At 35.6% G+C, this 12,105-nt stretch overlaps 1 protein-coding gene across 9 annotated transcripts; it reads right to left on the bottom strand.

Moving 5' to 3' along the window:
- Positions 1-1,088: 1,088 nt before the first annotated feature.
- LOC101888429 (uncharacterized) lies at positions 1,089-11,643 on the bottom strand. Of its 9 annotated transcripts, none has more exons than XM_059118518.1 (3): positions 6,822-10,362; positions 4,747-6,749; positions 1,618-4,662 (listed from the first exon to the last, which is right to left on the bottom strand). In XM_059118518.1, exons 2-3 carry the CDS (start codon positions 5,261-5,263, stop codon positions 3,902-3,904), a joined length of 1,278 nt encoding a protein of 425 aa, XP_058974501.1. In that variant the 5' UTR covers positions 5,264-6,749; positions 6,822-10,362; the 3' UTR covers positions 1,618-3,901. The 9 variants fall into 9 exon arrangements, 8 of the variants coding, with proteins under 8 accessions (XP_058974503.1, XP_058974502.1, XP_058974501.1 ...); XM_059118516.1 differs by having other exon boundaries at positions 1,619-5,873; positions 5,958-6,749; positions 6,822-10,347; XM_059118517.1 differs by having other exon boundaries at positions 1,619-6,419; positions 6,485-6,749; positions 6,822-10,347.
- Between the last annotated feature and the right edge of the window lie 462 nt (positions 11,644-12,105).

Here is a 12,105-nt window from a genome sequence, read left to right as displayed (position 1 = left end):
ATTTGCAGTGAAAAGGAAAGCCAGATAGACACTATCACACACTCACCACTATGCGACGCGTTTCGCCGTTGGTTAAGCGTTACTTTCGTTTGAATGTACATACGCCATTCAACATTGTAGTTTTCATACATAATTTTCAGTCTTCCCAAAAATTTTTAAATTTTCATTAAATTTTTCTATTTTTAATTTTAAATGTCATAATTTATTTTTTCGATAAATGCTCTCATTTGTTAGGGATGGGACATATTTTTTCGTTGTTCTGAGAGTGATTTGAATTGAACAACGTACAAATATGAGTGTTCGCTCAGGAAATTTTGTGTGAAGAATTAGGTAGTTTTTTCATAGTTAAGGGTCAAACAACGAATAGAGAGCGAATCAAGTGCAGTGGAAACGCCACATAAACTTTTGAAAAAAAGAAAAGCTTGCCATATCTCCGAAAAAAAAAATAATAATTTATTTTAAAAGACAGATGTAATAATGAAACCACGATTATGTGAACTTTATCCTTTCCTTTGCCCATAGATAAGATATATTAACTATTGAAGAATGTCAAACAGAAGAACTTTCAAAAATAAATTTATTTTACGAATAAGCCGGCCTATAGCTTAAGCCTATAAAACAGGTGTTTATGTATTTGCACTTAAAATGTAAACATGTTACTACGATAACTGGTTTTTCCTTTATGATATCGTTGCTGATTTGCACCACGGGTATCTCCTCGTCAATTTCGCTCGGTGAAGACCGTTGAGTGCAGATGTCAACGGGCGGAGTTGTTGTAGGTTGGCTCTCCCTGGAAGTAATTGTAGATGTATTGAAAAGTGACAAGGGATCACTTAGAACCACTGGGTTCACTTGTCTGTAATTGTATATGTATTGAAAATAGACAAGATATCGTCTACGATTATACAAGTTCTGATACAGGCGTATGGACTTGTAAGGGTTCTACAGAGTAGCTTTAGAGCCGAATGTATATGTTGCACAAGGTCGAACCTCAATAAATATGAATATTAAATAACACAACAAGTATACAGGCGATACTTACGCGTTGCGAATAAGGTACTGGTGGTTTAGGTTTAAATAAAACACTTGTTTTAATGACTCTGGCAGTCTGACTTTATGTTTTATTTATTAATACAATTCCTTTATTGCCTAAATGTGATAGGCATTGGCATTCTTGTCAAACGTTCGGTGAATAATTATAAAAATGCGACCTAAAAATATTCCTTTAGATATGTCCAATACAAATGAATCAAACGTTAGCGAAGTTGTGTGTAATCTGCAAATTTGTAATAACAAGATTTTAAGTGTACATTCCGGAAATATAGAAAGACATTTCGAGTGATCACATCCTGAGCAATATGCAAACTATATAGAATAAAAATGCGCAATGAAAATACAAAATTGTGTGAAAGCCAATGGAATCTTTAATTACCAGTTAGGATCAGCTTAAAGTTCTTAGTGGTGCAGTTATATTTTTAATTTATTGCATTTTCCTTATTTTTTTTATTTTCTACGTTTATTATTTTCTATGTTCATTATATTTAACTTATTTAATTAATTAAATCTGTATATTAAAAATACATTTATGTAATAAAAATTAAATACTATTTCTAGACTATAATTAAATATTATTTCTTCTTTAATTTCCACTTATGCAAACAGTGATTCTCATATCGAATTTTGTATAAATTAGCGAAGTCGGATAGGATGTTCAATTAGATAAATTTACAATCTTTAATTTCTTTCATTATAAACATTTTATTCATTATCAATGCTATAATACCTGTTACGGCTGTAACATGTAAAATAAATTTCCACTCTGAAAATGGCCAACTAATATTTCTGGCTGAAGAATTATAATAAAACACCAACTCGTCGTTTGAAATAAAACCTCTGGTTTTTATTCGATTACAAATTCTCTTTATTTGTGATATATTATCGTGTTTGTTTGGTTGGCATTTGTTTGTGTTTATTTAAGTTATTTTTTGGAGGGGGTTTTATTATCTAAGATAATAGAAATTAAAATTAAAAGTAAATCGAAATGATTACATAATCAAAAAAGGAACAAAGGTACAAAGGTTGTTCTTACTTAATTCTTTCGCTCTCGACGGTTTCTCCTGGAATGACTTGCTGAAGTCATTGTGAGAAAATACAAAACGATAAATTATAATGAAAGGATTACTGAACACGCCTTAAAAGACGATAATAAACAAATTATGGAACGTTTACACATTATGAATAAAAATTGATCTCAATTAAAACTGAATGATACAAAACAAATTGTACGTAACAAAAACATCAAAATTATAAATCAAAAAACGAACGTTAATGAATTTAAACTTTTAAATTAACTGAAAGGTCTTCTAAGTTCGCAACATCCCGCCGCCCGTGAATCGATCTGGAGATTCACCACAAACATCCAGGACTGCTAACTTTGATGCCGGACGACGAAACTTGCCTGCCGATGTTTTTACCACTGCCGAACGAACTTGACCATCAGCCGCTGTACATACTTCCACCACCACTCCTCGCTTCCACTCACCACGCGCCACATTGCTATCACATATAACGACAACATCTCCAACTTTTATTGGTGGTACAGGATAAAACCACTTTGTCCGTCGTACTAAATCCGGAAGATATTCTTGTACCCACCTTTTCCAAAACGTTTGCTTAATTTGCTGCAAGATGTGCCACTGCTTCCGTAAACAGATGTTTTCATTTACTGTAGGTGTTTGAATAAAATTAGGCCCACCAACCAAGAAATGGTTTGGGGTAAGAGGTTCGCTGTCTTCACTCTCAATAGGTAGATGAGTTAAAGGACGAGAATTTACCAAATTTTCTGCTTCAAAGAGTAAACTATTTAGCGTTTCCATTTGGGTTGACTTTTCTTTCAAAGTGAAAGCCAACACATTTTTTACCGCACGCACCATCCTCTCCCATGCTCCACCAGCTGAGGGGTCCGCTGGATTATTGAATACCCACTCAATACCACGCCGTGTACATTCATCGCCAATTTTACCAGAATCAAAAACAAATTTTTCTGTACTGGCTCCAATAAAATTGGTACCTCTGTCGCTCCTAATACGCACAGGAACTCCTCTCCTATTTATAAAATTTCTTAAGCAAAGAATGGCAGCATCTGTTGATAAATCTTTCGCAAGCTCAAGATGGATGGCTCTTGTAGTTAGACAAGTGAAAAGTGCGACCCATCTCTTTTCACTTCGTCTTCCCAAAGAAACTGTATAAGGGCCAATAAAATCAACGCCAGTATACGTGAATGCTCTCACAAATGGTATGACACGGTCTTCAGGAAGTTGACCCATTAAAGGAGGCTTTGGAACTGCGCTACGGTTTTTACAAACTTGAAAATTTTTCTTGGAACTTCTTACCAGTTGTCTTAAACATGGTATCCAAAACTTGGTTCGAATTGCTGCACATATGGATTCTTGATTTTGGTGAAGAAAATCTTCGTGATACTGCTTGACGATCAATTTTGTAATCAAATTATTTTTTGGCATGATTATTGAGTTTCTGGTGGACGGTCCAATACAGGCTGCGTTATTAATACGTCCAGAAATTCTTATTAAACCATCATCTGCTAAACATGGATTTAATTTGAATATTGGGCTCTTTTTTGAAACACGACGACCAATTTTTAAAGCTTGGATTTCTCTTTGAAACTCTTCATCTTGTGCCCATTTACACCAATAAATTTCTGAATTTGTTACCTCATCGGGAATTAAGTACGGTTTTGAGTTTAAAGAAGTTTTGCCTTCCGAAGAAATAATCCTTTTAAAATTATTAATTGCTCTAAATAACCAAGACGTTTTGCGCAGCAAGCTGTAATATTTGGTTTTTTCATCATATGGAAAGAGAGGATCACTCACCGTAGTAGTTGCTAGGAATTTTGTTCGAATTTCTGGATCTTTTCCAACCTGTTTAATTTCCTCTGGAAGACGTGGCCAATTAACCTTGACACCTTACCGGAAAATTGATGTGGTCTCGTTGCATCATCCGCAGGATTTTGTGACCCGGGAATCCATCTCCATTCTTCCACAGTTGAATGTTCTAAAATTTCTGCAATGCGATGTGAAACAAATTGTTTATAAATTCTGCAGTCAGATTGAATCCACCTGACTACAGTCTTCGAGTCTGACCAGAATGTTATTTTATTGGGCTTTATGTCATGGCTGGTCACTATGGCTTCCTTCAAACGCACTCCCAAAACAGCAGACTGGAGTTCAAGCCTAGGTATTGACAGGGGCTTAAGTGGTGCACATTTAACCTTTCCAGCTACAAATTTTATTTCCACCTGGTCTCCACATGTGATGCGCCAATAACAGACAGCAGCAAACGCAACTTCACTAGCGTCTACGAATACATGGAGATCAATTATTGTGCCAGGGCTTGTGAAATTTGCCGCATAACATCTTGGAATTTCAATATACTTCACATTCTCCAACTCAGTAAACCAATCGTACCATCTGCGATACGTTTCAGTTGAAATTGGCGCATTCCAATCTATATAAAATTTCCATAATTCTTGTAGGATGAGTTTTGACCGGATTACAACGTTAGCCAAAAAACCAAATGGATCAAAAATGGACATGGTTACACTTAGCACCTCGCTCTTCGTTGGAATTCGTTGACCGTCTCGAACTGCAGAAGGAAGTTTTGAAAATTTCAAATTAAAATAAAAAGAATCAGTTTTGGGTGACCAGAATAGTCCTAAGACCTTCTCACCAGTACTTTCGCTACCACAAAAGTTTTTAAAATCCATTTTATTTCCATTTTCATCCGGTTCGAGCGAATCCAAAAGATCCGCTGAGTTTGATATAAAACCTCGAAGTTCAAAATTTGCCTCTTTATGTATTCGAATCACACTCCTGGTGACAGATAACGCTTCAACAATTGTGTCAAAACTGTCAACAAAATCGTCGACGTGATGACAGTCCACAATGGCTTTATGTGCTCTGGGCTCAAAATTTGAATAATATTCAGCGTTTAAGTTTTTGACATATTGTGCACAACAGGGTGAACACGCTGATCCAAAAATCATTGCACTCATAATATAGATGTCTGGTGATCTTGTACTGTCGCCTCCTCGCCATAAAAACCTTTGCGCTGTTTGGTCTTGATATCGGATATTAACTCTGTGGAACATTTCGCGTATGTCCCCACATATACCAATTTTACGTTGACGAAATTTAAACAAAATGGAAAGAAGTGGTTTCGGTTGATATTTACATGGACCTTTCATCAGTCTCGAATTAAAAGACTCTCCATCAACTTTTGCCGCAGCATCAAAAACCAATCTTCGCTTACTATTTTTGTTTTCATTCGTCACAACAAAATGTGGGAGATACCAATTGTGCTCATTCACAAAAGAAGCTTCATCTGTACTTAATTTTCTGGCGTAGCCCTTTGAAACATATTCATCAATTTTCTCATTATACCATTTAGCTAGTGATTCATCTTTTTTAATTTTTGCTTCGATTCCTTGAAGACGTCTGAGCGCCGCCGAATACGTATCCTTAAATTCATAATCATCTTTATGCCACAAAAGACCAGTTTCATATTGGTTACCAATTTTATTTTTAAAATATTAAAATATTCAGCAACTTGCTTCTGAATATCATTATATTCGTCAACATCAATCACACAAACCATATTGTCAGCTGACTCCTCCTTGGAGCCGAATAAAATGTTGCCCAAGGGCGTTTGGTGCACGGAAAAATGTTCATCAAGATCCATTACGTTTTGTGGTCGAACCAATCTAATGTGGGGTAATCCAATTAACAGCATAGGTGTCGCATCCAAATAATCATCAATATCAAAATTTTTTAAAATAGAAAAACGTTTTTTAATATCTGAAATATTTAGAGATTGTTGTGGTAATTTTAAATGGTTTGTAGTTCTAACATTTTTCATCTGCAAATACTCCCCGTTCTTACTTCCAATTTCCACATCAATTCTCATAGACATTTCACTTGATTTTTTCCCACCAATCCAGCCTAGTGACAAATTACTGGATGGTCCACTCAATCCAATCTGCTTGGCAACCTTTTCCTCCAACAAAGAAATTTTTGACCCATCGTCAATAAACGCAATTATGCTTACATGGCCTTTCGGGCCTTTTAATTTCACCGGCAAATATTTAAATGTTTTTTTTTCTTTGAACAAACATCCACTATTGTTGTTGTTACAGCTGATGTTTGTATTTCGCCATTTCCCATATTATTATTTCGATGTTCGTTTATGTTGTTATTTTTGCTACCTTTGTGTAGCAAACGATTGTGGTATCTTTGACAACCACCCACAACATTGCTGGCGGTTACTACATTTTTGGGAAATGTGATCTGCTCTCAAACACGTAAAACACAAGCGTTTCTCCTTCACCATTTTCCACCTGTCATCTGTGAATAAATTCTTGAATTTATTGCAATAATATATTATGTGGTTTTGCCCACAAGCCACGCACGAATTCCTCCGGTTGTCATCCGTTGTTATTGCAAAAGACTGTTTCACTTTTGCATTCTGCATACCATCGACTTCAGTGGAATCATTTTCTGTGGCAAAGGAAATGTATGTGGCAACTTCTTGGAGCCATGTACTAAACTGGCGTATTGTTGGGTATTGCCCCAAAAAATTCAAGGAATATTTTGCCCATTCTTCTCGTTTTGAAAGTGGCAACTTGTTGACCAATTCTTCTAGCAACGTTAGATTACACAAAAGCGGCGTTGCCCCTGCATTTTCCAAAAAAACGGTAAGATTCGACACCATCGTACTATAATTTACTATTTCGAACATTTTCTTACCAGAAATTGTAGGAAATGATCGTACCTTGGCTATTTGGGATCGAATCATTATCTGCGGACGTCCAAAATGGAATTCCAACGTTGACATCACCTGATCTACGCTTTCAGGGTGTATTAAATATGCCTCCACTTTGGCCATGGCTTCTCCTTTGAGGGCTTTCTGCAACCGTGTTAAATTTTCTAGCTTTGTATAATTGTACATACGTGTTGTTTCTTTAAATGAAACGGCAAACATTGGCCACTGTTCCGGTTGTCCATTAAATTCCGGTAAATCATGTAATTTTCGGATTGAATTTTGCAAACTTGAGGGCAAAATTTGTTGTGGCACTGGCAATAACAAATTGTCAACATTACCAGCATTACCGGCGTTTTGTGTCGCTGCAAAATTCGACGTTTGTGGTTGTGAAAACGTTGGCTTTATCGATGTACTCTGCTGCTGTGATGGATTTAGTTGCGGCACAGAATTATCTGTTGCTTCACTCAAATTATTTTGTTGTGATTGCAGTCCAACATTTGGCTGTGATGTTGTTTTGATAGTGGTTGACGGCGTCGCTGTCAACAATCTCTGTGATTGTTGATAGTTTGATGAAGACATTTGCGCATCATTAAATAAAGGCGTTCCGTACGTCGCGCAAGATACCATAGGCGTAACTGGTAAAGGTGACGGTCGCAAATTATTTGAAGCACTTTGTGGTGTGAAAAACGGCATGTAATGCAATTGTTGTTGTATTGGTTCCTATGATGGTGGACAGTATGTTTGTTGTTGTACAAGCGGCTGTGGAAAGAAAGGGTTAAAAAATTGCGGCGAATTCATGTTTTGGCTAAACATGTGTTGATGTTCGATACTTAACTTTTGTGCCGTCGCGGTATACGGCACTTCAACCGTTCGGCTAGGCATTGACGCAACACTGTAATACATTGTAGTAGACGGCGCAGCTACTGCATTTTGATTAAAATTTGGCGGTTGCGTGACAGCAACACTTGTCGATGTATTTGCGGCATTCTTTCAGGCTTTCCACGTTATCACTCGCTGTATTCTCGTGCAGCTCCATAATTGTTTTCTCGTGGTCACTCTCAGACGACGAGGCTGACGCTGTTACATTTTCAGGCAGCGGCTTTATTGCATTCTCATTACCTTGAGACATCTTTAATTTGAGTCGTTGGCTACGACGTACCATAAACTTGTTCCAGGAGAATTAAATAATAAAAATAATGTTACGGCTGTAACATGTAAAATAAATTTCCACTCTGAAAATGGCAAACTATTTCTGGCTGAAAAATTATAATAAAACACCAACTCGTCGTTTGAAATAAAACCTCTGGTTTTTATTCGATTACAAATTCTCTTTATTTGTGATATATTATCGTGTTTGTTTGGTTGGCATTTGTTTGTGTTTATTTGAGTTATTTTTTGGAGGGGGTTTTATTATCTAAGATAATAGAAATTAAAATAAAAGTAAATCGAAATGATTACATAATCAAAAAAGGAACAAAGGTACAAAGGTTGTTCTTACTTAATTCTTTCGCTCTCGACGGTTTCTCCTGGAATGACTTGCTGAAGTCATTGTGAGAAAATACAAAACGATAAATTATAATGAAAGGATTACTGAACACGTCTTAAAAGACGATAATAAACAAATTATGGAACGTTTACACATTATGAATAAAAATTGATCTCAATTAAAACTGAATGATACAAAACAAATTGTACGTAACAAACACATCAAAATTATAAATCAAAAAACGAACGTTAATAAATTTAAACTTTTAAATTAACTGAAAGGTCTTCTAAGTTCGCAACAATACCAAAAAAAACAAACATCAAATATTTTTTTCCAAATCATAAAAAGCACATTGATGCCAGTACATTTTTTAATGTGGTGCATGTGGTTTAATGCTCCGATTGCGGAACACTACGCTTTTTTAGTGCTCCGCATTTTAGCGCTCCGATTGCGGTACTCTAAATATATTTTTTAGTGGTAGCGTACCGGTAAACTAACCCTAAAAATTTGTTTCGTGATACTGTATTGTGTACTGTTTATTTTCGAACGCTGGTCACTTCTAGCGACTTATTTATATGTCGTAAAAATCATTTACTATAATTTATTATCAGTCATCCACCTCTAGTGAACAATTTTAGTATATTTCTTTATACAGTTTAAACTTTCTTTTCACCTCTAGTGACTTTTTTCTTAAAAAATACAACAAGCTCCTCAAGCGGTTGATTTGCGATTACCTAACTACCACTTAATGTGCATGTGACACAAGATTCGTTTTAACTATTTTTATACCCTCCACCATACAATGAAGGGTATATTAAGTTTGTCATTCCGTTTTTAACTCCTCGAAGTACTCATGTCAGACCCAACGAAGTATATATATTCTTGATCAGCGTAAAATTCTAAGTGGATTTATCGATGCCCATCTGTCTGTCTGTTGTAATCACGCTATCTTTCGAACGAATTGAGATAGAAGGCTAAATTTTGCACACATGTTTATTTTGTCAGTAGGAAGGTTAAGTTCGTAAATGGGCCATGTAGGTCCACGTTTTCATATAGCCCCCATATAAAGGTACCTCCCGATATTCGGTATTTTGATGATTTTACATTATTCACGGGAATTGTTTCAAATTAGGTATTTGAAGTTCGAAATAAATACTGCAGCCTAAGACAGAAAATTGTCTGTGCAGGTCCACGTCTTCGTATAGCTCCCATATAACGGTACCTCCCTATATTCGGTATTTTGATGATTTTAGCGAAATTATTAACCAGAATTGTTTCAAACTTAGTATTTAAAGTTCGAAATGGATACCACCGCCTAAGACAGAAAATTGTCTGTACAGGTCTACGTCTTCGTATAGCCCCCATATAACGGTACCTCCCAATATTCGGCATTTTGATGATTTTAGCTTCATTATTCACCGGAATTGTTTCAAATTTGGTATTTGAAGTTCGTAATGGATACTACAGCCTAAGACAGAAAATTGTCTGTGCTGGTCCCCATCTTCGTATAAACCCCATATAACTGTACCTCCCTATATTCGGCATTTTGATGATTTTCCAAAAGAACAGTACAGCCTAAGACAGCAAAATTACTGTGCAGGTCCACGTCTTCGTATAGCCCCCATATATCAGTATATACCTCCCTATATTCGGTATTTTGATGATCTTAGCGACATTATTCAGCGGAAATTTGGTATCTGAAGTTCGTAATGGATGTTACAGCCTCTGACAGAAAATTGTCCTGGCTGGTCCAGGTCTTCACACAGCTCCGATATAACGGTACCTCCCTATATACGATATTTTGATGATTTTAGCTACATAATTCACCGTATATTTCAAGTTATCGAATTTGAATACGGTAATGGCTTATGACAAACAATGCCTTTGTAGGTCCACGTCGTACAGACCCCAATATAACGGCTATATTCGGTATTCTAAAAATTTTAGGAGAATTTTTAAAGGACTTTATTTTTTGAAGATTTCCAAATTGGTTCCAAATGGTGGAGGGTATTCAAAGTTCGGCCCGGCCGAACTTACTGCTTTTTAACTTGTTAATAACTAAAGCGTGTACTTCTACCATATTGTTTTCATTTCCACACAAAGTTATGTTGCACATTTTATTTGTATATGCAACTACTGAACCATTTATTCCGCTAATATTGAAATTATATTCACTTTTTCCACTCCCAATTCCATTTAGTGGTATATGCTTGTTATAAATGGTCGTTAAGATCCCGTATCTGACAAAGCTCTTACTGTGAACGTTTTACCATTGTACTTTATTTTTATAAACACAGTTGGTAAGCAAACATCATCATCACTATTTGATAAATTAGTTTGTGCATTAGCTCTAATGGGATTTGGGATACACGTCATATTATCTGTGGTGACATGGATTATTGTTTTAATATTGGCATCTGAAGTTCTACGATATATTATCGATGATGTAGGATCCCTTGATAGAGTTTCTGCGTTTCTGCATATTTTGTGTGATGTTTTTTCTTACAATATAAACATCTGTGCGCACTGAAGCATTCCCGTGTGTTATGCCCACTCTTGAAACAGTTATTACATAAACTTTGTTTCTCTCGGACTGACACTCATGTTATTGAATCTTGAACAATTTTTGAATATGTGATTTTTATTACACATAACACATCTATTCGATAGTATCGATTGCGGATATAAGCAAATGAAGTTGCTTCATTTCTATGACAATATACTCTTTCTGGGACTTGATATCTGTTTTTAGGAAGTTTTCTATTTTCGACCATTTGAGTAACTCTGAATGTGATTTAAGCAATTGTTCCCAAAGGGTCAAAGTTTCATCACATGTATATATTAAACGGATTTGTCTAAAAATTGGTATTCGTAATTAATAATGGATTCTAGCTCCGGTGGCGAAACATTGTATGTATAGGTCAACGGTTTTGTATAACCCCCATATAACGGCACCTCCCCATATTCGGTATTTTGACGATTTAGCCAAATTTATCCATGGAATTGTCTAAAAATTGTGTATTTTAGTTCAAAATGGGTTCTAGCTCCGGTGGAGGAATATGGAATAAATAGATTTTTATATATTTTCGTATACTACGTCATTCGGAGGTAATTATAATAAGCGTTTTTTTAACAAGAGAGATATTTTTTACGATGTTAGTGTATGTGTTGATTTCAATTGTGTTAAACAACAACAAATACCCTTACAAAGAAGTGTTTTCTCTTTAAAATTAATCTAGCGCAAAATTAAAATTGTAAAATTGAATCGTTTTTCTTGCAAATCAGCCGATTCTTTTTTAAGAAAAGCTTCGAATGACCATGTACAAATCCTGATACAAAGTAGCTTTAGAGCAGAAAGTCTTAGATTTTAAGGTGCATGTACATAAAGCGTTTTTTTACTGGCTTAAAGAAGGAGTCAGCCGAGAATAATAAAAGTGAGAATACATATTTTTGACTACCTCGTTTTGTTTCAATCTATTACTCCTTTGTTCGTCTACGAGGAAGCCAGTCGATGCCTCAAGCCTGTCGAAAAAATGTTTTATGTATTCTCACTTTTATTATTCTCGGCTGACTCCTTCTTTAAGCCAGTAAAAAAACGCTTTATGTAGTTGCACCTTAAAATCTAAGAAACTTACGTACTCAAAAGAAATAGCTGGATTTCTATGATGAGTCAAATAGCGCGAAAGATGAATGAAATACCCGGGTCTTCTCTCAGAAATATGATCCTAAGTGTTCAATCATTCATTTCCATGGCAAATCTAGTTAATATTATTAATGCGCGC

The sequence above is a fragment of the Musca domestica genome, unplaced genomic scaffold, assembly GCF_030504385.1.
Source record: "Musca domestica strain aabys unplaced genomic scaffold, Musca_domestica.polishedcontigs.V.1.1 13, whole genome shotgun sequence".
Taxonomy (NCBI): domain Eukaryota; kingdom Metazoa; phylum Arthropoda; class Insecta; order Diptera; family Muscidae; genus Musca; species Musca domestica.
This window is presented reverse-complemented; position numbering and strand designations above follow the sequence as displayed.

What these genes read in the sequence shown, in the direction of transcription:
- LOC101888429 (XM_011294801.3), bottom strand. Translation starts at nt 5,263, where the DNA reads ATGAAAGGTCCATGTAAATATCAACCGAAACCACTTCTTTCCATTTTG.